Source organism: Hemitrygon akajei, chromosome 2, assembly GCF_048418815.1.
Source record: "Hemitrygon akajei chromosome 2, sHemAka1.3, whole genome shotgun sequence".
Lineage (NCBI taxonomy): Eukaryota > Metazoa > Chordata > Chondrichthyes > Myliobatiformes > Dasyatidae > Hemitrygon > Hemitrygon akajei.
The window spans coordinates 53,625,290-53,652,743 of NC_133125.1; the positions used below are offsets into that span (position 1 = coordinate 53,625,290).

Consider the following 27,454-nt stretch of genomic DNA (forward strand, 5'->3'; position numbering starts at 1 on the left):
ATAAGCAGAGCTATGTTCCCTCCACAATTGCTACATTTGGGCCTAATGCCTTCTCCACAATTGCCATAATCAATCTACCACACTGCATTTTACCCCTACAGACAGCTGCTACATGACCAAACTTATGGCACTGAAAACATCTCAGTGGGGGTGGCACATAGTCTCAAACCACATAACTCATATAGCCTAAATTAACCCTATCTGGCAATTTATCCCCATCAGATTTAATCAAGATCAATAAGCTATTTGTTTTACTTCATCAGGAAACTATTTTAAACTTTTCCCTGTATTAAATTATTTTTAATTTTGGTACATCGAAAGAGACTCTTGTGATTACTCCCCAAAGACACTGTCATTCAATGTGGTTCCTTAGTGTTACTTTCCTTCCTCCCTCAGCTTCTAACCCTAAAGCTTTGTCACATTGCTTACTATCTTTACAAAACACCGAGTGTGTTGCCTTTAAGGCATTTGTTTAGTTTATTATATTTTCCCTTTAGTAATTCGTTTGTAATTATTTTTTAGTTAAAGTTAAGGTTGTTTAAAGTAAATTTGTTGTCTGTGATATATCGCGGCATGCAATGACGTCACACCCGGTTTCGCCGCGTCTTGTGGGAAAATACCAGTTTGGAGAAACGGGAAGGAGGGGGTTTGTGTGTGCAGGATCAGTGCGAGAAAAGTTTTATTTCTATGTATTAGAAACATCAGAGAAGCAACGCCGTAAGTTCATAAGATAATCGATATGTTGAAGTAAAAATGTGAACGCTGATTCTGTTAGAAGTAATGATGGTTGATAGTTTATGTTCTTTGTTATTTAAAGAGTTGCGGATAGTTTGTGTTGATGTATTTAAAGCCAGTCGATGGCGTAGGTAGATTCTGACTGTATGTTGCACTTTAATGTAATATAGTTGTTGTAGTTTTACTTTTGCAAGTATTTATGATGTAAATGTGATGCCAAGAAGGAAACAAATACTGTATATATTTTATATCGTTTTATCAACAGTTTTCACCATACGTTAATGTGGAAGAGTGAACAGTAAACGGTTAATCTTACTGGGATCGTGCCTCATAGACTCCGGTTTATACTTAGTGTTTAGTTCAAAGTTTTTACACCTGTGCGAGAACACTACACCGAGTGTCCAATCTCTTAAAGATCTTGCACCCACAATATCTCCTAATGCAATTTTGAAATCCTTAGTTAATCTAATTGGACTGATATCACATACAGGTCCACATTCAAAACCCAACAAAACCTTAAGCGCTTCCTTCCTTCTTTTATTTAAATCCTGTCTACTTGCCTTCATCACTGGATGATAAGCCACTACAATCCCCAATTCACCACTTATGTTTCTGTTTCTCAGAAACCTGCCATTCACCTTCCTCCTTACAACTCCTATCACCCAATACCACCTCCCGTTCACTACTTCCATCTTCGTCATCTCTTCCTGCTATCTCTGCTGCCCTTCCAGCCAAGAACAACTCCCAATATCAGGCTCAGTCAAATTCCAATCCAATGTATGATGGAAAATGTAAATGCGCGTATCAGGATCAAAACTGAGGAGCCATCGAATTGCAAATCGAGAACAAATGTGCGGAAGAGTTGAAGTCATATAAAAGGAAGTAAGCAATCCCAAAAACCATCAAATTGGAGTAAAGCCTTGCAGACTTGCTACATCTGGTCAGAATGTTAGCTGTTAAACAACTAATGGAACGAAACGTCATCACAAGTATCTCATCTTTCATAATGGTAGAATGTAGCATGTGTGCAGAGGATAAGACCGATGTGTCTGCATCCACCTCTATCCTGAAATGACCCAGGGAGACACTACTTACTTTTGAAGTCCTCAGCATCACAAATACTGATCTTCAGCTAATTAAATTAATTCCATGTGATACCACTCTCCCATTCTCCTCCAAAGTACGTGAAAATTTTACTTCTATGAAGTTTGTGCTCTCTGTCCAGGAACTTCCTAGAGGGTACAAAAGAGAGTTCTGGACAATTTTATACTGAAGCACTCAATCTGAATCTCAAATTAAACTGCATGTCATTGAACATTTTCAAAACTTGCTAATTTCTGGGAGAGCACCAGAAGAATGGAAAGAGAGGATGACAGAAGGCAGGGAACTATTGACTAGTAACATTAACAGCTTTTATTAGCAAAATGCTAGAATCAATAATCAAAGAGGAAATACATAATCATTTAGAAAATCTGTACATAATAAAACCTAGTCGATATACTGTAATGAAAGGTAGGCATTTTTTGCCCAAATTCTTTAAGGATATGACAGGGGAACTTAATAGAAGGGTAACCTGTAGATGTAGTGTATTTTGATTTTAAAAAGTCATTTGACAAGGTGCTACATATAATCATAGAACTGTACAACATTGAAATAAGGCATTTGACCCAACTCAACCAGACCAACGAGTGGGCACCCTTCTGTATTAATCCCATTTCTCAGTACTTGGTCCACAGCTCTCTGTGCTTAAACAATTCAAGGGCTCATCTAGACATTCCTTAAGTAAACTCAACAATCCAATTTCAATCAACTCTCAAACATGGCATTCCAGGCACTTGCCACTTTTTGGGTGAAAAAGGATCCCTCTCCCCTCTAAATCCTTTCCTCCTTACCCTAAACCAATGGCCTCAAATTTTATCTACCTCTGACGTGAGCAAAATTGACCTGAAAAAATGTTATCGGAAAGAAAATAACGTAGCATTGGAGATAATCCAAAGGAGATTCACCAGGCTAATGCCTGGCATGAGAGGGCTGTCCAGTCAAGAGAAGTGAGACAGTTTGAGTCAGTACTACACAAAGATAAAAAGAATAAAGGATGAGTTATTTTTCAGATCCTAAGAGAGCTTGACAGGGCAAGTCCCAAAATGTTTTAATTAATTGAAGAACCATGAACCAAGGGACACAGTTACAAGGAGCTGGTCATTGATAAGTGAGGTGTATTGAACATTCTTCTTGCAGAGGGTAATGGATCTCTGGAATTCTCTACTTCAGAGTGTGATAGAGATCGGATCGTTAGATATATTTAAGGTGGAGTCAGATAAATATTTGAAAGATCGACAACTTAAAGGCCATGGGAAACTGGCACAGTAACAATCAACAAAGATCATATTGAATGACAAGCTAGGTTTGAGGGGCCAGATGTCCTACTTGTGCTCCTATATTCTAGAGTTCATGTGTGTTCTGTGACTGTGGAGAACTATCATTCTTTATTATTCATAGTTCCTCTGCAGCATTTGTCATGCTTGTTAATTGCATTCGTACCCAACATCTCAACACTATTGCCATTAGAAAACACATTAATATTCACATTTATCCAAATGACATCTCATTCTACTGCTTTTTGTTTCCTTAGCACATGCTAATTTATTACTTTGCTTATCTGGCAGAATTTCCTCCAGCTAGATGGATGAATGAAAAAAGGACAGCTATGAGGAAGGGAATGATTAGATTAGAGTAAGTTAAAAGATCTTCTACAGAAGCACAGTGGAGTGATTACATCATGGCCTGGTATGGACACACCAGTACACAAGAATGGGAAAGCCTACAATAAGTGGTGGATACAGGCCAATTCATCACAGCAAAACCCTCCACACCATTGTGTACATCTGCAAATACTGCTGCTATAAGAAAGCAGCATCCATGATGAAGGACTCCCACCACCCAGGCCATTGATCTCTTCTTGCTGGAAACATCGGGAAGGAGATACCGGAGTCCTACGGCACTTATCACTTGTCACAAAACACACACAGACTTGTAACCTCCCATCCAAACCAGCAAAGCATCCTGGGATTTCATAGGTTCCATTTTGTCACATTACATTTGACGAAAAATAAAATTTTACGAAGACTTCAGGGTTAGAGATATATTTCCACACTTTTTTGTTTGGTCCCCACTACAAACTGCAATGTATAAATATTTACAGTGCTGAGGGGCAGGATCTGATGGAGACTGTTTACTTGGTGGCATGGCTCTACTTTGTCTTCATGATTTGGCATCTATACCATCATCTGAATCTTCTTCATTCAGCCCATTTGCTGCTGAAATGCTCATTCAAATCGTTAATAGATTTTTCTAGGTAAATCTAGGGTCCAATTTGAAAATTTCACTGTAATTATTTAATTTCATACTCTCAAAAAAATCTAAGGCATAATACTTAAAATTTTAGATTTCATTTCACTAAGTACATACAGTATCACCTAACAAACTGTAAACATCCATTACTCGTTTAAAACTCATCTGTCTATCTGGTTAACTACAAACAGCATGTGATAAAGCATTAGAATACAATGATTCAAAAGAATCAATGCATTCGATGCTACATTCCCAAACCATTTCCACAAAATAGTTCCGTGCAATTTGGAAACTTACTTATCTATAACCGAGACACTGACATTTTCAATCATGTAACTTTAAGCTCCACATTGAAACCTAGTCACCGAGAGAAATATTTTGGTTCCATCCAATAGGTAAAAGATGAAAAATCAGTTAGCATCGGAGGAATTCTTAAAATTAGGGACGAGACCAGTTGATGAAAATTAATCCATTAGTTTTCATCAAGTGGTTATGAAAACCTTATTCCTGCCCCCGCTGCTGCCTGGCTCGCTTGGGTTCCTGCAGCAAATCGCTGCAGCAAATTCCCAACGTGTACGATATCCAATGGAAATAACGATACGGATAGGGTGCGTGACAGAGTCATTGCTCAACAAATCAGGACTTGAGGCGCACAACGACCAATAGATGGAAAATCCATTACGATCGAAAAGAAAATTGATAAAAACCGGTGGTTTGTGTTTTTCTGTTTAAATGTGTTTTCCGAATGGGGAAATAGAGGCAGAAACAGTCTATATTGCCCTTGGCTATGGGCTCCCACTTTTGGATTCCTGCTTCAGGTGAAAGCAGCGACATGATTTCATTTTGGTTGGTTATATTGCTGCTGGCAGCTTGTTCTGTTACGTACCCATGGGTATCTTGTACTTGTCACGTGACAGTGGTGTTGAAGCTATACTGAAGGTAATGGTCTTGTGATGGTGGAGTGATGTCATTTTCCCACCAGTAGAGGTCATGTAACAGGTTTTTTTTACAGGGTATAAAAGGAGGACCCCTCCCTGTGAGGAGGGGCAGTTCGTGGCTGGATTTGCCATGTTGACTCCATGCCACTGCGTGGTCCAATATTATGACACAGTTTGGTTGAAAGGTGGAGTTTTATTTAATGCCTAAAGTTTAAAAGGTCATTGCCGGCAGTTTCTTTATAATACTGCCAGTTAAAAGTCAGTGGAGAGTGAAGATCAGAATTTGGGAGCTAAAAGATCGAGGAAAGTCGATTTCGACGGTGAAACAGGTTCGACCTTGTTTGATCCTCATTCGGAAGGAATTCGTTGGCTGTCCCCGTGTTAATCCCTGCGAAATAGCAGAAAGGGTTGGGTACAGTTTTGTAAGGGAAAGGTCAGTGCCTTTAAGCCGTTTCATTTTCATCTTCGTAAATTCTCTGAGAAAAGTATAGTTCGACTGGGAACCGCAACAACACGACATGAAAAAGAATTTAAATCGTCTAAAAAGTCTTTCTTTTAATGGACTGTAAGCATTTTGAACTTTTGCAGTACTACATTGAAGAACTGTTTTTGCAACATCGCTTTAAGAACTGTTTTTGCTTTATTCCTTTAAGAACTATTTAAGCTGCCGCACAGCAGCTGATTTCCGGTTACGTTAGTGGTTTGTTTACTTTTGGGGGTTTGTTTTTCAGTGTTTAATAAATGTTTTATTTGTTATAAAAAACCCTGCCTCACTTATATATTTATAGTTGCTGAATCCGTAACAGTTCCCATTTGCCCAACTGTGTAAATGGTAAGTAGTGTCATTTTTGTTTCTAACTGGTAGTGGCGTCAGCCTAGAGAAAATTAGCTTAAACAATATCGGGGGTGGGAAAAGCCATTTATTCCAATGGAGTTGAAAGTGAACATTAGATTGTAACATTTTCTTGTAAACGGCGCTATAGACACCTTATAATTTTTCGATGAACTTTGATGGCCATGGTAACCATATTACCCTATTTGTAGGCAATGTAATTTGCCCTTTGTTTTCAAAATAAGTTGCAAACGCAAAGTCAGTAAGTCAATAGAATAAATAGGTGCCAGCACAATGCATAATCTAAAGAACATATCAATTGATGAGTCTTTCTAGAAGAAATACATGCACCCAGCCTGCACTTTAACCTCTTGTACTGGTGTCAGCTTCTTGGTAAGCAGACTCCCAATCTATTCCTCAATTTGACTTGTTGAGTGAAAGAAAGTGAAAATAGGTTGCTGGGAAGTCAGTCTTTACCCTAGTGGCAAGGTGATTTGTGTCTCATTTCCCAGGGCTGAAATGGCTAACACAGGAGGGCACAGTTTTAAGGTGGTTGGAAGTAGGTACAGTGGAGATGTCAGAGGTAAGTTTAAATCCATTGTAATGGAAATGAGATGGTGCCACTCAGCTTCAATGGCGCCATCATTGAAATATTCCCCCAACCAATGGACTCACTTTCAAGGATTTTTCATCTCAGATCCTCTATATTTATTACTATTTACATTTCCATTTACACTGTTTGTTGTCATTGAACACCACAACTGTTTTAATAAAGTCTATTACAACTATGGTGATTTCATTCAGATCTCTAAATGAGTGTTTGATCACGGCTGAGTCCACCGACAAAGCAATTCTGTGACCACTCCTCCGACCCCAGCAGCACCTCCTTGTTGTTCTGATCTCAGGAGCTTTGCTCTGTAGCCTCCGCCTGTATCCATGTGGGCAAGGAACGGTAGGCATTCCTTATCTTAGTATAACAGTGGTGTAGTATGTCAGGACCTCTAGTGATGATGGTAATTGGACAGGGTTTTCTTCAAATAAGCTTGGTTGAAGTCTTCGGCTATGATTTGAAATGCTTCAGGATGGACTGTTTCTTGTTTGGAGATGGCATTTGGCAGTATTGTGAGCACTTGAATATACCTGGCCACTGTTGGTGTGTAAACTGCGGTCAGGATTACAGAGCAGATCTCCTTGGGTAAATAGAATGAACTAGGTAAATAGAATTTTTGGAAGAATGTTCTGCAGACCACAGAACATTGGCGATGATTCAAGACTTCAAGCAGAAGCGTTGTTCTAAATTGCACATCTTGTAATTCATTGTTATTTTTTCAGGTGACCTGGTTTGTCATCCAGATACATTCACTTGCTCCAGTGGCAGATGTGTTTCCAAAACATTTGTCTGCAATGGTGTAGATGACTGTGGCGATGGAAGTGATGAAGGCAGCTGTATTCCACACTCCTGTGGCTCCCATGAGTTTCGCTGCAATAGTTCTGAATGCATCCCCCTCAGCTGGTTGTGTGATAGGCACACAGATTGTGCTGACCAGTCGGATGAATCTCCAGACCGTTGTGGGCATGTGCTGCCTACAGTTGTGACTTGTTCTCCTACAGACTTCCAATGTGATTCTGGAGAATGCATTCATCATCTGTGGTCCTGCGATGGTGATAGTGACTGCAAAGATGGAAGTGATGAAGCCAATTGTTGTAAGTGCACTTGATCCTTTTAAGTTAAATATACAGTAATTTTTAACATCACTAACAAGAGAAAACCTGCAGATGCTGGAAATCCAAGCAGCACACACAAAATACTGACGGAACTCAGCAGGCCAGGCAGCATCTATGGGGAAAAAATACAGTCACCATTTCAGGCTGTGACCCTTCGGTAGGACTGGAGAGTCTCAGCCCGAAACATTGACTGTACTTTTTAAAATACTTTTCCAACATTTTTTAAAATGCTGTTTTTGGTTCAGGAGCAGTTTACGTGCGTACGGTGGAACAGCTAATTTAACAAATTGCTAAAGTTGATATCGTGAAGTATATTCAGATATGACACACCAGAAATAATGTGTTAAGTTGTATAGATTTTATTTCTAAATCAATTTTTTTAAATTACAGTATCTATTTGAAAAAGATCCTCAGTTTTGATTTTGTTTGAGAATGTTCTAGATATATTGTAATGTCCCTTATATTCAAATTAAGTATTAAAAAAGGCATCTTAAAGACAAGATGTGTTTTGTCCCTAATCTTTAAATTTAATTTTCATTTCAGCACTTAAGATCTGTAAGCCTGATTATTTTAAATGTGGCGGTAGCTGTATTCCTGAAAGCAAGCAATGTGATGGTTTTAAGGATTGCCCGGATGGCAGTGATGAATTTGACTGCAAGAGTAAGTATGTGATTTATTTTCTGACTATCTTTTAATTCCTTGCTTCAACTCATTTATAAATAAAACCTCTTCCTCCTTCCAGTTCCAGACTGTGCGGGCCCTTTTAATTTCAGATGCCAAAGCGGAGAATGCATAAATGCATCCAAACTGTGTAACCAGCAACAAGATTGCAAGGACTGGAGTGATGAACCACGTGATAAATGTAGTAAGTGACTTTGGCTTGTAAAGGTGGCTCTTACATTTGAGAAGTTGCAATAAATGTCAACATGTTTTGAAAATGGATGAGCTCTCTAGCTGCTTGCTCTATTCCACCAATGTGTATTTAGAAGATCAACATTTTCTTGCCCTGAAGCCTTCAATCTCTAGTGTTCCTCGAAATTCTAATTCCTTTTCCAAACATTCTGCAATTTGTATCTAATGACACTTCCTAAGTCAGAAACTCTTCCTCATTTAAATGTGAAATTATGTGTGAGTGTCAGTTTGCTTGCTTTACTAACAAATTGGATTTGTTACATTTATTTTGAACTATTCCTCAGTTATTCTGTTTAAACTCCTGTCTTTTCCCAATTTTATTATAAATTCTCATTGTAAACAGCTTACAAGGGCAGTGTTGTACCTGCAGTCAACACTAAATTCAACATGAATTCCAAGATGCTATTTGAATGATCACAATATTAAATTTATTTAAAGTGTGTTTTCCCTAATGAAATGCAGATGGCTAATGTCTACTCTAATTTTAGGAATACAAGAAATAGGAGGAGAATGAAATATTTCCTACAGTGTTTATTAGGATAATTACTGATCTTGGTTTCTTGACCATTTTGTCCAGGACTAACCCTATATTTGCACTATCCATAAAATCAATTTTACATATCTCAGAACTGCAATAATAGAGAACTTCAAAAATTCAGTACCTCTGGGCAAAGAAGATTCTTGGCTGACTCTTAGTTCCAGTATGGTTCTGCCTGTTGGAAATGATCCCAGATCAGCCTTGTCTCCACAGTGTGATTCTCTGCTTCAAGTTTGCTAATTAATTTTTATAGTATAAAACTATTGAACTCTTTTTCTTTACAGATTTGAATGAATGCTTGATGAGCAATGGTGGCTGTTCTCACATCTGCAGAGATCTTCCCATTGGTTATCAATGTGACTGTCCTCCTGGCTTTGAACTGCTTGGCAGAAACTCTTGTGCAGGCAAGTCAAGTTGACTGTCTCCTTGGAAATTAGTATGAACATAAGTATGAAGTATTTGTTTTTCTCTGTCCTGCAGATGTTGATGAATGTCAGAATCTGGAGATCTGCAGTCAAATCTGTGTCAACTTAAAGGGGAGCTTTAAATGTGAGTGTCACAAAGGATATCATCTGGATCCACTCAGTGGGAGTTGCAAGGCTCAAGGTACGTATCGTGTTAAGTGCCACTTAAATGACTATTTTGAACTTATTTTGCAGAACATCTCCAGCCAAGTGGGACAGTGAACTGCTGTTTTTATTTTCTTCATGCCAAATTATCCACTAACTTTCCACATAGCATCGATGTGGTGCCTTGACTTTCCCTAGATAAAGTAATGTTTCATTTCATTCTTCATTAATTAGATAGCCTTTTAGTTTTGAAGCCATCTTACTACAAATTGGCCTCTCCACTTCTAGTCTAAGGAAGTAATGCTAGAATTATTTTCAACTCCAGTCCGATCAGAGCTTAAGTGGGAATAGTCCGAAGCCTTTGAACTGAAGGAACAACTTGATGGCAATGAAATCCCATTATGTCTCGTCACTTAAAATGGGTTAGTAGATTTGGTAGCAGGTTCTGCATCATTAGAAACGTTATTATAGATAAGCTGTCTAGTTAATATCTTGTCTCCTTGGATGCCCGAATCCTTTGTAAAGTAGTATACCCAATGAACAAAACTTGGAATTTGTATCTTATAGCAGACAAATAAAATATCCTGGATCTAATGCACCGTTTGGACAGACATAAAAGGATATATTTATGTAAACGATTTTAGTGACTTCCTTTTTCTCCCATGTGTTGCCTTTCATAAAATTAATTTCCCACTTCTGTATCCTCGCTCAAAGATGAGTAGGGTATGGAAGGACGAGTGATTCTATTAGTAACATTGGTCTCTTCAGAAAGTAGAAACCAGCAACTTCCTGTATTTTATCTGTTATCTAAACTTGTGGAGCCCTGAGAGAGTAGCTTTTGTTTCTTTCTAAAACAGGGGATGAACCTACTTTAATTTTTGTCAACGGCCGTGACATCAGGAAAATTGGAATGAAGCATTTGGAATACACTCAAGTTGTTGACCAGTTAAGAAATGCTGTAGCAGTTGATGTTGACATTAGAAATCGGAAAATCTTCTGGGCTGATTTGGTATATCAAGCAATATTCAGGTAAGAATTTCTGGAAGAGAAAATAGTAAGTAACACCTGTGATAAGCAGGAGTCCAGTTCTATCACATTTGTAGTTTGAATCATGAAGTATAACTGTAGGCAGTTATTGGGCCTGTTTCTGTGCTGTACTCTAGTTCAACCTGTCCATGATCATCAGAATGCCCATCTAAGCCTTTCCTATGTTTGTTTTGACCATCAAAACATGGAGGCACCTTCAGTAACTCCCCCAGCCCTGATGACACTGTGATTTCAGTCTCTGAGGCTGATGTGAGAGCATCCTTCTGGAGAGAGAAAGCATCCAGCCCAGATGGGGTACCTGGCTGTGTACTAAAGACCTGTACTGATCAACTGACTGGAGTGTTCACCAATATCTTTCATTTCTCACTTTGGCAGTCTTGGGTACCCACCTGCTTCAAGCAGGCCTCAATCAAACTGGTGCCTCAGAAGAACATTGTAACCTGCCTTAATGAGTATCGTCCAGTAGCCCTTACATCCACAGTGATGAAGTGTTTTGAGAGGTTGGTGATGAAACACATCAACTCCTGCCTGAGAAGCAACTTAGATCCGTTTCAGTTTTCCTACCTGTTTCCTACAACAGGACCACAGCAGATGCCATTCCATTGGCTCTTCATTGGAACATCTGAGCAGTAAAGATGCATACTTCAGGATGCTCTATATCGACTATAGCTCAGCGTTCAATATGATCATCCCCTCAAAACTAATCAATAAGCTTCAAGACTCTGGCCTCAATACTCCTTTGTGCAACTGGATCCTCAATTTCCTCACTCGCAGACCCCAGTCAATCTGGATTGGCAACAACATCTTCTCCACAATCTCCGTCAGCTTATCCCCCTTGTACTAGTTACTTTATACTTATGACTGTGTGGCTAAGCAGAGGTCCAATGCCACATTTAAGTTTTCTGATGACGTCCGTATCGTTTTCCAAATCAAAGGTGGTGAGAATCAGCGTGTGGGAGGGAGATTGAAAATCTGGCTGAGTGGTGCCACAACAACGTCTCACTCAGTGTCAGCAAGACTAAGGAGCTGAATATTGATATCGGGGAGGAAACCAGAGGCCCATGAGCCAGTCCTCATCAGAGGATCAGAGGTGGAAGGGTTTTCAACTTTAAATTCCTCGGTGTTATCATTTCAGTGGATCTGTCCTGGGCCCGGCACATAAGTACAATTATGAAGAAAGCACAGCAGCACCTCTTCTTTGGAAGTTTGCGGAAATTCAGCATGACAGCTAATACTTTGACCAACATTTACAGATGTGTGGTGGAGAGTATGTTGACTGGTTGATCACAGCCTGGTATAGAAACACCAATGCCTTTAAATGGAAAATCCTTTTTTTGAAAAAAAAGTAGATATGGCCTAGTCCATCAGCAGTAAAGTCGTCCACTCCATTGAGCATGCCTACATGGAGTGCTGTTGCAGGAAAGCAGCATCCGTTATCAGGGACCCCCTCCACCCAGGCCATGCTCTCCACTCACTGCTGGCATCTGGAAGAAGATACAGGAGCTTCAGGACTCTCACCACCTGTTCAGGAACAATTGTTACCCCTCAATCATCAGGCTCTTGGACAAGTGGGGATCACTTGCCTCATCACTAAGCTGTTCCAACAACCTATGGACTCACTTTCAAGGACTATTTATCATTTACTAATTATTTTTTCTACTGTCTTTATACAATTTATTGTCTGTTGCACTTTCGTTGTTCGTTTACCTTGTTGGGTGCAGTCATTGATTCTGTTGTAGTTCTTGGATTTACTGAGTATGCCTGAAAAAAAAAGAATCTCAGGGTTATATATGGTGACATATATGTACTTTGATGATAAATGTCCTTTGAACTTCTTATGTCTTCTCTTTCACCTCGTACATGTGCCCTCTAGTTTCAATTCCCTTTCTCTGTAGGGGTCATTCTCCTTATCTGTGCCCCTCATAATTTTGTATACATCTACAAGACTGAACGTCATTCTGTTATGCTCAATGTAGTAAAGCCCCAGCCTGCCCAAACTTTTCCTATAATTCAGCCCATTGAATGCCAGGAATATTCTCATAAACCAGTGCACTCTTTCCAGCTTAATGACATCTTTCCTATGACAGGGTACCAAAACTGTACGCAATATTCCAATTCTCAATGAGCATGTTTTCGAAAACTGTAACCTGGTGTTGTCCCCTGTATGTATACAGTGATCTGTGTGCTTCATAGATAGTTTGCTACCTCCCCAGTCTTTTTCCTTCTCCACCCCTCTACAAGGGCTAACATAATGGATAATGTGTTGTCATTTAATTTTCATTTTAAATCTTTTTTTATTGAATTAAAATATATAAAGACAAATACAAATCAGAGGAGAAGTTATATCAAATACATATTACAATAGAAGTACAAACAAAAAAAAGGAGTGTACACTGTCAAAGTCATATATAGTATAATATTGAGCTAATATATAAAAGGAGCCACAACTCCTCTTAAGAATTCGAAAGAAAGATCAAAAATTGCCATTATTAAGAAAAAAAACCACTAAACTAACCTAAAACAAACAAAAAAAGAAGTCTGGGCATTCCATTTGAGGATATAATTACAAAAAAGGCGGGGGGAAATCCTTCCGGTCAAATCTGAAAAAAGATTACCTAAAAAAGTGGGGGAAAAAGTAAAAAAAAAGAAGAAAATTTAAATCATATGATAATATTGAACGAAAGGTCACCAGGTTTGCTCAAATTCAAAAGATGTATCAAACATCTGACTTCTAATTTTCTCCAAGCTTAAACACGACATAATGGAGGAGAGCCAAAAAAAAAAGAGTAGGTGGATTAGGATCTTTGCAATACAACAAAATAACTCTCCTAGCCAATAACGTTGAGTGGAAGCAGAAACATTTCATGTTTCCTTCGGAGTGATCCCAAAAATTGCCATAAGTGAATTAGGTTGTAGGTCCAAACCTATGACTTTGGATAACGTTCTAAAAACATCTCTCCAAAAATTAATTTTATACAAGACCAAAACATATGAGTTAAGGTAGTCATCTCAGCATTACATCTATCACAGGTGGGATTTATATTAGAAAAATTATGTGCTAGTTTATCTTTTGACATATGCGCCCTGTGATCTAGCTTGAACTGAATCAAGGAGTGACGGGCGCGGATGGATGAATTGTTGACTAAATGATAAATTTTATTTCATTGATCATCTGAAAGTGACTCCTGAAGTTCCAATTCCCAAGCATGTTTAACCCTATCATTAAACATCATTCGTAAATTCATAAGCCGTTTATATATAATGGCTATTAATTATTTTTTGAGATGGTTTAAGCTGAAAAGTAACATCTGTCATATTTGGTAAATGAGCAAATGGATAGTTTGGTAATAAATCTCGTAAAAAATTCCTAACTTATAAATACCAAAAAAAGTGTGCGTTAGATATATCACATTTATCCACTAGCTGCAAAAAAGACATTAAACAATTCTCTAAAAACAAATCTAAGAAAGTTTTTATTCCCTTAGTTTTCCATATTAAAAAAGCCTTATCCAGAATTGATGGTTTAAAAAAGTAGTTAAGATGGATATTACTAGAGAGAACAAAGTTATTCAAATCAAAAAATCTGCGAAACTGAAACCAAATTTTTAATGCATGTCTAACAATGGGACTAAAATCTTGTCTACCAATCCTAGAAAACAATACAGGAAGAAGAGCTCCCAGTAAGGAAGCCAAAGAAAACCCCCTTACCGAGCTCTCCTCCAAGTCCGACCATGAAGGACAGTCCTGATTATCTATACCGTAAATCCAAAAAGTAATATAACGAATATTAATTGCACAATAGTAAAATGTAAAGTTTGCCAATCCTCCCTCTTTTTTTTATTTTTGCAATAAAAGTTTACTCAATCTAGAACTCTTATTATTACAGATATATGACAGGATCATAGAATCCATACTATCAAAGAACGTTTTCGGGACAAAGAATGGAACAGCTTGAAACATGTATAGAAATTTTGGTAAAATTACCATTTTTATAGTATTTATTCGACCAATTAACGACATCGTCATAGGTGACCATTTAGAAAGCATTTGTTTTGTATATTCAATTAGAGGAAGAAAATTATACTTAAATAAATATTTAAAATTTTTTGTATTTTTAATACCAAGATAGGTAAAATAATTTTAGCAATATTAAAAGGTATTTGATCATAATAATCAGAATAATTATTAATAGGAACTAATTCACTTTTATGTAAATTTATTTTATATCCAGAGAAAATAGTGAATTCAGTAAATATGGATATCACAGAGGGAATAGAATTCCTAGGGTCTGAAATGTAAACTAATAAATCATCTGCAAATAACGAAACCTTATGTAATTTATCCCCTCTCTTACTACCCTGAACAGAATTAGAATCCCTAAGAGCAATAGCAAGTGGTTCTAAAACCAAATTAAATAATAAAGGGCTAAGAGGATAAGCCTGATGAATTCCTCTATATAATCTAAAATAAGGAGATTTTTGATTGTTAGTTATAACCGCAGCCATCGGGCATGATAAATCAGTTTGATCCAGGAAATAAATCCCAAACCAAAGTTAAACCTCTCCAAAACCTGAAACAAATAAGGCCATTCCACCCTGTCAGAAGCTTTCTCTGCATCAAGAGAGACAACACATTCAGATTCTTTGACTGAGGGGGAATAAATAATATTAAACAATCTTTGAATATTAAAATGTGAATACCTATTTTTAATAAATCCAGTTTGATCATTTGAGATAACAGTAGGGAAAATATTCTCACGTCTATTAGCTAAAATCTTAGAGAGAATTTTAAAATCCACATTCAATAGGGAAATTGGTCTATAAGAGGCACATTCAGATAAATCTTTTCCTTTTTTAGGAATCAATGAAATTGATGCCTCATAAAAAGTTTTTGGAAGATTTCCAGAAGATGTAGAATCAGTGAAAGTTTGACAAAGATGTGATGTAAGCATTTCATTAAAGGTCTTATAAAATTCCACTGTATATCCATCTGGTCCCAGTGCTTTCCCTAGTGGCATAGAGGATATAGCCTTGGCTATTTCCTCTTGTTTAATAGGTGCATCTAGTACATTAATATCTTGTATGGTTTTAGGTATGGTTTTAATTTTAGGTATAGTTAATTTTTGCAAAAATCTATTCATATTACTAGTATTATCAGAGAATTCAGATTTATAAAGATTAGAATAGAAATCCATAAATATCTTATTAATTTCATAAGGGTCTAATGTTTCAGTTCTATCTGATCTACGCATTTTCAAAATCTGCCTTCTGACCATATTTGCCTTTAACTGCCACCAACAGTTTACCTGATTTGTCACCATGTATGTAAAATTGACTTTTAGATTTAAAAATTTGCAGCTCAAAGGGGAAGGTCAAAAGCAAATCATATTGTGTTTGGAGTTCAACCCTTTCCTTATATAGATCTTCACTTGGTCTTACTGAGTACACCTTATCTATCTCTCTAATTTTATTAGTAACTACTAAAAGTTCCACTTTGGTTTTCCTTCTTAGATCTACTGAATATGAAATTATTTGTCCCCTGATAAAGGACTTCATCGTATCCCATATAACCAAATTTGACATACCTTCAGTTGTATTAAGTTCAAAAAATAAAGAAATTTGCTCCTTGATAAAATTAATAAAAGCTGGATCCTGTAACAGTACGGGATTCAATCTTCACTGTGACATTTTCAAAAATTTATCAGAGAGCTTCAGGGTTAATTCCACAGGCGCGTGGTCCAACAGCGCAATGACGTCATACGCACACTCATCAACAGAACATAACCGTGTATCTAGAAAAAAATTATCAATTCTTGAATATTTATGATGAACGTGTGAGAAAAAAGAAAAATCTTTGTCATTAGGGTGTTTATATCTCCAGATATCGACCAGGCCGTATTCTAAAAGAAAGGAGTTAATACAGGTCGCCGCTTTATTAGGAAGCGACGGATTGGTTGATGACCTGTCAATCACCGGATTAAGGCAACAGTTAAAGTCACCGCCCATGATCAATTTATATTCATTTAGATTCAGTAGCTCAGAAAAAAAGCTTCTTAAAAAATTCAGGACTGTCTGAATTAGGTGCGTAAGCACACACCAGAGCTACCTTTTGACCGCATAATAAACCAGTGACAATTAAATATCTTCCAATCGAATCAGTAACAGTATTAAAGTGTACAATAGGGATTTTAGAATTAACAAAAATAGATACCCCTCTAACTTTATTTGTTGATAAGGAATGATATAAAAGTCCCTTCCAAAATTTAAAAAAGCGATCTTCATCCTGTCTCCGTACATGAGTCTCTTGCGTGAAAGTAATATCCACACGAAGTATTTTTAATTTCTTAAAAATCTTTTTATGCTTAATAGGATGATTCATGCCATTCAAATTCCAAGAAATTATATTAATTTTATTAGCATCCATATTTAGAATTTAAGTTAGTTTTTTAAAGAAAGCTATTGTGCAAGTGTGCCCTAGACCCAGAAGAGAAAAACCACACAGACTTGACAGGAAATGATGTCATGATTGATAGAAAATGTAACCTCTCAGAATTGCCCTATCGAGAAAAAAAACCTAATCTAATAGTTCCACCCCCCAAAGCCCGAATAATAGTGACCCAATAGGCAGGCCACAAGCTAAACCTACTAACCCTTAACCCCATCCTCCATTTTGCAGCTCTTTTCACAAAGTATGTTTACCCCACCGATTCCAGACATAATAAAAGAGATGAAAAAGTTTCAAATACTGCAATGTTATGTCTAACAATAATTAAAACGTAATTAGTGATGGCCATCTTAAATTCATCTAAAATGTATGAATCATATATTCAGAAAAGAATAAATCCAAACAAATAATATATTACAACTGTAGTTTTTTTAAGAGAACTTACAAGTCGTACAAAAAAAAGTGAAAAAGAAATATATATAGCAAACCCAGAGCTATATTAATGTTAAAACAAATGAAAGAGAAAAAAAAATCAGACTAGATCCTGTGTGGACATCCATAAAATGTAAAACAGGTTTTCTTCAAAGCAACTGCGCATATATACTAATTATTAACAAATTTTTAAAAAGGATTAAATCAACCAATTCCTGTATGGACATCCATAAAGCATAGAATAGACTTTCCTCAAAGTATCTATAAACATCTCCCAGCTCAAAATTACCTGTTCAAGTTCCAATCGGAAAACTTTAAAAACATTTTTTATTTTTATTGAAACACCAACAAATTACATTCAATTCAGCCAATTGCCAATTACATTTTGACTGTTAAACCCAGCCAACTCCCCAACCTTCCTCACCATCCCCCCTCTACCCCCTCCCCTCCACCCACCAACTGAATAGTAGTGCATAAACAGACAAAGCATTCCTATTTTAACAAAAGATATTTTAAGTTAGATATCAAATTTGTCCACATTAAGATTGTGTTTGGTCGTGAATCATTTACTCTTGCTGATGAAGTAAGAAATGTCCAAAAAGCTCTGAAGCCAGTGAGTACTTGAAATATCATGAGGAGGTTTCCAACGCTGGACTACAATCTTCTTAGCTGCAGTCAGGCTTGCCAGCCAGACTTTGCGTGTTTTTTCCATAAGGGAAAGGTGAGAGTCATCATTTAGAAGATGTACAGCGGGGTCCACTGGTAATTGTACCCCCATTAGTTCTGTAAGAGTACTGATAACCTTCCCCCACAAACCAAAAACCCCTGGACATTCCCATACAACATGTATAAAAGAGCCAATGGTTCCGTGGGGGCAAAATGAGCAATATGGGTCAGGAACTAGTCCCATTTGATGTCTAATTCTCGGTGTTAGATATGCTCTATGACAAAATTTCAAGTGTACATACCAATGATTTGGGTTTTTCGAAGTACCAGCAACATTATCCCAAATCACATCCCAGTCGAAGTCTTGTCCCAATTCAGATATGTCCCAATCCCAGGCTTTCATTCCTGATGTGGGCATATAATTCTAGGAGTTTAATTTATCATAGATATATGACACTATCTGTCTTGGAGCACCCTGTATCCAACTTAAAATGGGATGGTCTTTTAAATCTGACCCCCAGGGAACCCCATTGGCTTTACAAGCTGATCTTACTCTAAAGTAGAAGAAAAGAGAGTGTTTATCAATATTATATCGAGATATCAGTTCTTGAAAGCTAAGGATAGTACTTGCCCCATTAATATCTTGACGAGTAGCAATACCTTTATCCTCCCAAGTTCTGTTAGTGAATGATCCCCCCCCCCCCCCCCCCCCAGATAGTAAATGATTATTCCCATGAGGCGGCGGGGCACGGCAGCAGCGGCCTTTCCAACCTGGTGTTACTTTAACTTAATTTTCTATTTTAAGTTTGATACACAATTTTCGATTAGGGCACATGGATAACAGAGCGGCTATCTACCATTGCCAGATACTACTACAATACAGAGATCGCCCAAAAACAAACCTCCACGAAGATCTGCTGGCTGAATGACGGGTCCTCGGCTTGCTGAGGGGAACGGGCCTACATTCCTACTTTACTCACCTGGTGTTGGTAGCCGGAGATGGAGATGTTGAAAGCGATGTGCGAGGAAGCAGAAGCGAGGCAAACGGGCAGGGGTCCGTGCCAGGCTAAAAGCAAACCCTAGCCGGCCGACTCTCCCGTCCATTCTGCTCTCCAATGTCCGCTCCCTGGTCAATAAAATGGACTACATCCGACTCCAACGTAATACTCGGCGGGAGTACAGAGTTTGCTCCGCGTATGTCTTCACAGAGACATGGCTCACTGATGGGATTTCGGATGCTGCCATCCAGCTAGACGGGCTAGCTTTGTTTCGTTCGGACAGAGATGCAGCTGTCTCCGGTAAGGCTCGCGGTGGCGGTGTCTGTGTTTACATCGACACGGAATGGTGTAGGAACTCTGTGCTGGTTTCCAGACACTGCTCATCGTTAGTGGAGTTTGTGGCAGTTTGATGCAGACCATTTTAGTTGCCACGGGAAATCACCTCTGTCCTTATATTCGGTGTCTACATTCCCCCCAGCGCTAATGCTAAGGAGACGCTCTGTGAACTGTACGGGGCTATTAGCGAACTGCAGAATGCACACCCTGTTTATTGTCGTCGGTGATTTTAACCACACGAACCTTAAGTCAGTGCTCCCCAAATTCCATCAGTATGTGGACTTTGCAACGAGGAGGGAGAATGTGTTGGACCTGGTTTTACACAAACATCCCTGACGCGTATCGGGTAGAGTCCCGCCCCCACCTCGGCTACTCAGACCACATCTCTGTAATGCTAATCCCAGCGCTCCAGACTAGTTCAGAAGCAGGTGAAAACCTGGCCAGCAGGAGCCATCTCTGCTCTGCAAGACTGCTTTGAGCACACTGACTGGCACATGTTCAGGGAGGCTGCAACCGATGGCGACTCTACCAACTGAGAGGAGTACACAGCATCAGTGACCAGCTACATCAGCAAGTGCATTGATGATGTTACTCTGTCCAAGACCATCACTATACGCGCTAACCAGAAGCCATGGATGACCGCAGAGGTGCGTGCGCTGCTGAGGTCCCGCGACTCCATCTTCAGAGCAGGTGACTGGGCAGCTCTAACAACAGCAAGGGCCAAACTGTCCCGAGCCATCAGAGGGGCAAAGCTTGCACATGCCCAGCTAATCCACAGTTACTTCCAGGACAGCGGTGACACGCGGCGCATGTGGAAGGGCATCCAGGACATCACCAATTACAGGACAACATCACCTGACTGTGCAGGTGATGCCTCCCTCCCAAATGCGCTGAATAACTTCTACGCCCGGTTTGAGGCAGAAAATGACGTGGCGGCGAGAAAGTCCACTCCTCCTACAAATGACCAGGTGCTGTGTCTCTCCGTGGCTGACGTGAGAAGAACCCTGTGCAGGGTCAACCCACGGAAGGCTGCTGGACCAGACAACATCCCTGGTAGAGTGCTCAGAGGATGTGCAGACCAGCTAGCAGATGTTCTCACTGACATCTTCACCATCTCCCTGAGCAGCGCCACCATTCCAACATGTTTCAAGGCCGCCACCATTGTCCCCGTGCCAAAGAAGTCTTCAGTGTCCTGCCTAAATGACTACCGTCCTGTTGCACTCACATCCATCATCATGAAGTGTTTCGAGAGGCACGTCATGAGGCATATCAAGACCCTGCTGCCCCCCTCACTGGACCCCCTGCAGTTTGTGTACCATCCCAACCGCTCAACAGATGACACCATTGCCACCAGCCTCCATCTGGCCCTAACCCACCTGGACAAAAAATACACACACGTTCGGATGCTGTTCATAGACTTCAGTTCAGCATTCAACACAATCATCCCTCAGAAACTGATTGGAAAGCTGAGCCTACTGGGCCTGAACACCTCCCTCTGCAACTTGATACTAGACTTCCTGACTGGGAGACCTCAGTCAGTCCGGATCGGGAGCAGCATCTCCAACACCATCACGCTGAGCACGGGGGCTCCCCAGGGCTGTGTGCTCAGTCCACTGCTGTTCACTCCGCTGATCCACGACTGTGCTGCAACACACAGCTCGAACCACATCATCAAGTTCGCAGATGACATGACAGTGGTGGGTCTCATCAGCAAGAACGACAAGTCAGCTTACAGAGAGGAGGTGCAGCGGCTAACGGACTGGTACAGAGCCAACAACCTGTCTCTGAATGTGAACAAAACAAAAGAGATGTTTGTTGACTTCAGGAGGGCACAGAGTGACCACTCCCCGCTGAACATCGACGGCTCCTCGGTAGAGATCGTAAAGAGCACCAAATTTCTTGGTGTTCACCTGACGGAGAATCTCACCTGGTCCCTCAACACCAGCTCCATAGCAAAGAGAGCCCAGTAGCACGTTATGAAGACCATGGAGCGGCTGATAATACAGAATCTGAGGCCACAAACCAGGCACGCCCAGGATCCTCTTCAGTTTGCGTATAAGGAGAAGGTGGGAGTGGAGGATGCTATCACGTATTTGCTGCACAAATCACTCTCTCACCTAGAGGGGGTCAGTTGTGCTGTGAGGATTACATTCCTTGACTTCTCTAGTGCCTTTAACACCATCCAGCCCAAGATCTTAAGGCACAAACTAACGGAGATGGGAGTAGACTCTCACATGGTGGATTGGATAGTGGACTACTTGACAGATAGACCTCAGTATGTGCGGTTGGGAGACTGTAGGTCTGACACGGTGGTCAGCAGCACAGGAGCGCCGCAGGGAACCGTACTCTCTCCGGTCCTGTTCACCCTGTACACATCAGACTTCCAATATAACTCGGAGTCCTGCCATGTGCAGAAGTTCGCTGATGACACGGCCATAGTGGGGTGTGTCAGGAATGGACAGGAGGAGGAGTATAGGAAACTGATACAGGACTTTGTGATATGGTGCAACTCAAACTACCTGCGTCTCAATATCACCAAGACCAAGGAGATGGTGGTGGACTTTAGGAGATCTAGGCCTCATATGGAGCCAGTGATCATTAATGGAGAATGTGTGGAGCAGGTTAAGACCTACAAGTATCTGGGAGTACAGTTAGACGAGAAGCTAGACTGGACTGCCAACACAGATGCCTTGTGCAGGAAGGCACAGAGTCGACTGTACTTCCTAAGAAGGTTGGCGTCATTCAATGTCTGTAGTGAGATGCTGAAGATGTTCTATAGGTAAGTTGTGGAGAGCGCCCTCTTCTTTGTGGTGGCGTGTTGGGGAGGAAGCATTAAGAAGAGGGACGCCTCACGTCTTAATAAGCTGGTAAGGAAGGCGGGCTCTGTCGTGGGCAAAGTGCTGGAGAGTTTAACATTGGTAGCTGAGCGAAGGGCGCTGAGTAGGCTACGGTCAATTATGGATAACTCTGAACATCCTCTACATAGCACCATCCAGAGACAGAGAAGCAGTTTCAGCGACAGGTTACTATCGATACAATGCTCCTCAGACAGGATGAAGAGGTCAATACTCCCCAATGCCATTAGGCTTTACAATTCTACCGCCAGGACTTAAGAACTTTTTAAAAGCTATTATTAATGCTTTTTGAGATAGTGATTTAGATGCATATCATATTTTTTACTGAGTTAAGTACTGTATGTAATTAGTTTTGCTACAACAAGTGTATGGGACATTGGAAAAAAAGTTGAATTTCCCCATGGGGATGAATAAAGTATCTATCTATCTATCTATCTATCTATCTATCTATCTATCTAGTGTCTTTACTTTCTGCGAAGGCTGAGGAAAGTCCATCTCCCACCCCCCATCCTCATCACATTCTACAGGGGTTGTATTGAGAGCATCCTGATCAGCTGCATCACTGCCTGGTTCGGAAATTGCACCATCTCAGATCGCAAGACCATGCAGCGGATAGTGAGGTCAGCTGAGAAGATCATCGGGGTCTCTCTTCCCACCATCACGGACATTTACACTACACACTGCATCCGCAAAGGAAACAGCATTATGAAGGACCCCATGCACCCCTCATACAATCTCTTCTCCCTCCTGCCATCTGGGAAAAGGCTCCGAAGCATTCGGGCTCTCACGGCCAGACTATATAACAGTTTCTGCCCCCAAGCTATCAGACTCCTCACTACCCGAAGCCTGGACTGACACCTTGCCCTATTGTCCTGTTTATTATTTATTGTAATGCCTGCACTGTTTTTGTGCACTTTATGTAGTCCAGTGTAGGTCTGTAGTCTAGTGTAGCTTTCTCTGTGTTGTTGTTTCTTTTTATGTAGTTCAGTCTAGTTTTTGTACTGTGTCATGTAACACCATGGTCCTGAAAAACGTTGTCTCATTTTTACTATGTACTGTACCAGCAGTTATGGTTGAAATGACAATAGAAGTGAATTGACTTGAATTGCTTTGACTTGATTGACTTGATTATTGTTCCATAATGGAGATGACTTGCACCATACACTTTTAAATTTTAGGAATTTTTCTGCTGTTCTAAACACTTGTAGCATATGGGTTAAAATTGGACCATAATACAAATCACATTTTTTGGTAGACGTACCTATAAGGAGAAAGTCCTTCAACCTTATTAGTGCTATTAGCTCTTGTTCTATATTTTTCCATAATGAAACTTTATCCTCCTCCATCCAATAGCTAAGACTTTTTAATACAAATGCTCGGAGATACAATTTAAAATTTGGACATGCCAATCCCCCATCCGACTTTTTGAATTATAGAGTTGACCACTTTATATTGGGTCGTTTACCGTTCCAAACATAGCATCATAGTAAGGAGTCCAATTTTTACCAATATCCTGCTAGAGGCGCAAGTGGGATCATTGAGCTGATAAAATTAATGCGGGGTAAGATGTTCATTTTAATGACCGATATACGGGCTGGGACTGATGCTGGCAGGTGTCTCCATCTATTAATATCTTCTATTTTTTTCAAAATTAAAGAGTAATTTGTTTTAGCCACAGATGATAGGGAAGTATTAGCTTTAATACCCAAGTAGCGGACCTCATTTGTAACTGTAATTTGGGGAGGGAGAGACACCTTACCTTTATCCATATTAATCAGCATCAGTGCTGATTTTGACAAATTAACTTTGTATCCTGAAAGAAATCCAAATTGCTCCAGTGTTTTTAAAACATAGGGGAGAGTTTGTTGAACATTTGCCATATAAACTAGCGTGTCGCCTGCGTAAAGTGATATCAAATGTGAAGTTGTACCTATTGTAATAGGGGAGATCTGAGGAGAGTTTCTAATTAACTGTCCAAACAGTTCAATTGATATAGTAAAAATTAAAGGAGACAGAGGGTCCCCTTGTCGTGTGCCCTGTCCTATGTCAAATAACTCTGAGAAACCTCCTCCCACACATACCTGGGCTGAGGGATTAGCATACAGTGTTTGAATCATATTGATAAATTTATCGCCAAACTTAAATTCTTTAAGAACTCTCCAAAGATATGGCCATTCAAGACGATCAAATGCTTTTTCAGCATCAAGAAACAGCAAGCCACAGGCAGGTGGTATTTTATGTGTTGCACTCAGTATGTGTAAGATTATCAGATGCGAGACGTCCCCTGATAAAGCCCGTTTGATCTAGGCTAATTATTTTCCCAACTGCTGTCTCAAGTCTACTGGCTAAGACTTTTGTAAATACCTTGAGGTCGGCATTTAAGGAGATTGGACGGTAATTGGCACACTCCAAGGGGTCCTTACCGGGCTTGGGTATAACTGTGATCAGGGCAGTGTTTAGATCTCTATGGAAAGTGCCATTTCCAAAAGTATAATTTAATGTTTCTAACCATGCTGGTCCAAGAATATCCCAAAGTGCTAGGTAAAGTTCCACAGGTATGCCATCTATACCTGGCATATGGCCCTTATTTGTAGCTTTGACTGCTTTATGTAGCTCATCTAGTGTAATAGGAGAGTCTAGAGTTTTGGTGTCCTCTAATGACAACGTAGGGAGGTGTAATCCACTAAAAAAATCTGAGGTCATTCTCAGAAGGAACTGAGCCACTTGTATACAACTCATTTAAAATAATTCTTGAATGTCTCATTTATTTCCTCTGTTGAAGATACTACCCCACGTTTAGCACATCTAATTGCTGGTATAGACCTTTTAGCTTCCTGTTGTTTGAGCATTAGTGCCAAAAGATGGCTCAGTCTGCTGCCTTCTGCATAATACTTATGTTTGGTTATATGGATCATATATTCTGCACTGCTTCTTAATAAATCATTTAATTCTGCTTTTTTTGTTTTGAGCTCATTTTCTTTTGTTATGGTGTATCTCCTTTTGAAATCATTCTCCAAAACCTTACATTGTTCTTCTAGGGTGGAAATCTTTTGAAGCCAGCTTTTATGTAGATGGGCACTAAACCATATGGTGTTATTTCATAAGAAACCCTTGATGGAGGCCCAAATCACTATCACATCTGAGACACTATTTTTATTCAAATTTATAAATTCTGTCAGTTTTGTTCTCAAAAACTTGATATAGTTAAGGAAAATTTATCGAGGTTAATGTTTACCAAAGCATTCATGTCCGAACCAACATATAGTTGGTAGTCACTTAACTTCAGTAATTGTGAGGTAATTGAGGGAAAAAATTCAACCTTGAATATAGTTGGGGCATATAGGCTAATGAATGCAACTTTTTTACCCTGAATGGATGTACAGCAAAAAGCTAGACGTCCTTTATTGTCGGCGCCAGCCCTTTCAATTGCTACATTAATATTACGTCTCATTAATATCATAACTCCTTTGGTACGAGTACCATCAGCTGATGCAACAGCGGGTTTATAAAAGTGGTTTTGAACCCTAGGAATGTCATTAGGTTTAAGATGTGTTTCCTGTAACAGTGCAATAAAACCTTTGAGCGTTTGTAGGGAGAGTTTAATCCTCTAACATTAAATGATACAATAGTAAGATTTTCTAATTTGTCTGTGTTGCTCATCTTCCCCTGGATCTGTTGTTGTAAGTTGGTGTTGGAGCCCTGAGTTACCCCCTTCCCACCCCCCTTCCCATCACCCCTCCCATTCAACCCTTTACTTTGTATCATCTGTGAGTGTCACTTAGCAATGTCAGACACCGAACACTGACATTAACTGCCCCCCCTCTAGCAACAACAAATTAGAAAGGTAAAGCAGTTCTCATAGACAATCATATCAAAGAGACAAGAAAAAAAACCCTGGACAAACCCGTTAGCCTATATAATTAAAACCATTTCCTGCTCAAATATAGTATAACACATTATCAAGACCCCAACAGCTCTCTAGCGAGAAACTGTCACTTTAATGGATGGTCGCTTGGCGATGGCTCCAGTGCTATCTGATCTGGTGCCCAGGAACGTAAACAAGTCTACTGGAGACATAACGTTCTAAAGTTATTCAGAACAAACAGCTGTTTCTCAGCTTCATTCTTGATGAAGTATGACAATTGGGTATATTGAATATCACCTTAAAACTCTGACCTGCAATAGTCAGAAACAAATTGGCCCCTTAATTAACTAAATACAAAAGTGCAACGAATGACTTTCCAGTAAAAGAATAACCAGAGAACTTCACACCTAGGATATTAACTTGCCCGTGTCTGTTAGATTGCGCATACAGGCTAGTCCAAGCTCTTAATGCAGTTCCATCTCCTCCTGAGGGGCATGTGGACTTTGCACAGGGTCTTCTTCCATATCTCCCAGCACCGATGATTTCAGAGCTTCTTTCACTTCCTCTGCCGAGTTAAATGACATCTTCATGCCCTTGATATTCACTTTCAAAATCGCCGGGTATATGAGGAATGAGTCGATCCCCTTCTGTCGGAGCTTAACGGATCTCCTTGTGTCCCTGCCGTTCCTGCATCGTGCCAGGGCTGTAGTTGGCGAAGAACTGCAGCTGGGTGCCATCAGGGAGAGTAGGTTTGGCTTTCCTCGCGCCCTCCAGGATAGCCTGCCGGTCGGTGTACCATAGAAGCCTAAAAATCATGGTCCGCGGTCTTGCGGTGTGGTTGGAAAAGATCCTATGTGCTCTATCGATCTCCAATGGAGTGCTGTGGGAATTCTTGAGCGCTGGAATCCAATTAGGGAGCATCTTCTGGAGGTAACCTCTTGGATCGTTGCCCTCAGCGCCTGTCGGTAGGTTGACCAGCCGCACATTGTTTCTCCTGGATCTCTCCTGCAAGTCATTTAGCTTCTTCCATATCTTAGTCAGCTTCGCGAGACAGGAATTAGTAACTTCCTCATTCTTGTGTCAGCAAACCTGAATGTTGTCTATTTTGTTGAAGACTGTGCTAAATTTTTTTTAGCATGAATGTCCGCTTGCTCCTTTAACGACCGGAGAATGTTACCATTCTCTGCCATATGCTTCTGTATGGGATCGAG

General features: G+C 39.8%; 1 protein-coding gene across 1 annotated transcript; it reads left to right on the forward strand.

Annotated features, from left to right (window-relative positions):
• The first annotated feature begins 1,681 nt into the window (after positions 1 to 1,681).
• Positions 1,682 to 26,416, forward strand: LOC140720662 (uncharacterized). The gene is made up of 8 exons (XM_073035518.1): positions 1,682 to 1,724; positions 7,189 to 7,560; positions 8,125 to 8,241; positions 8,324 to 8,446; positions 9,316 to 9,435; positions 9,512 to 9,637; positions 10,458 to 10,629; positions 26,326 to 26,416. The coding sequence occupies exons 1-8, from the start codon at positions 1,682 to 1,684 to the stop codon at positions 26,414 to 26,416; spliced, it is 1,164 nt and encodes a 387-aa protein (XP_072891619.1).
• The last annotated feature ends 1,038 nt before the right edge of the window (positions 26,417 to 27,454 follow it).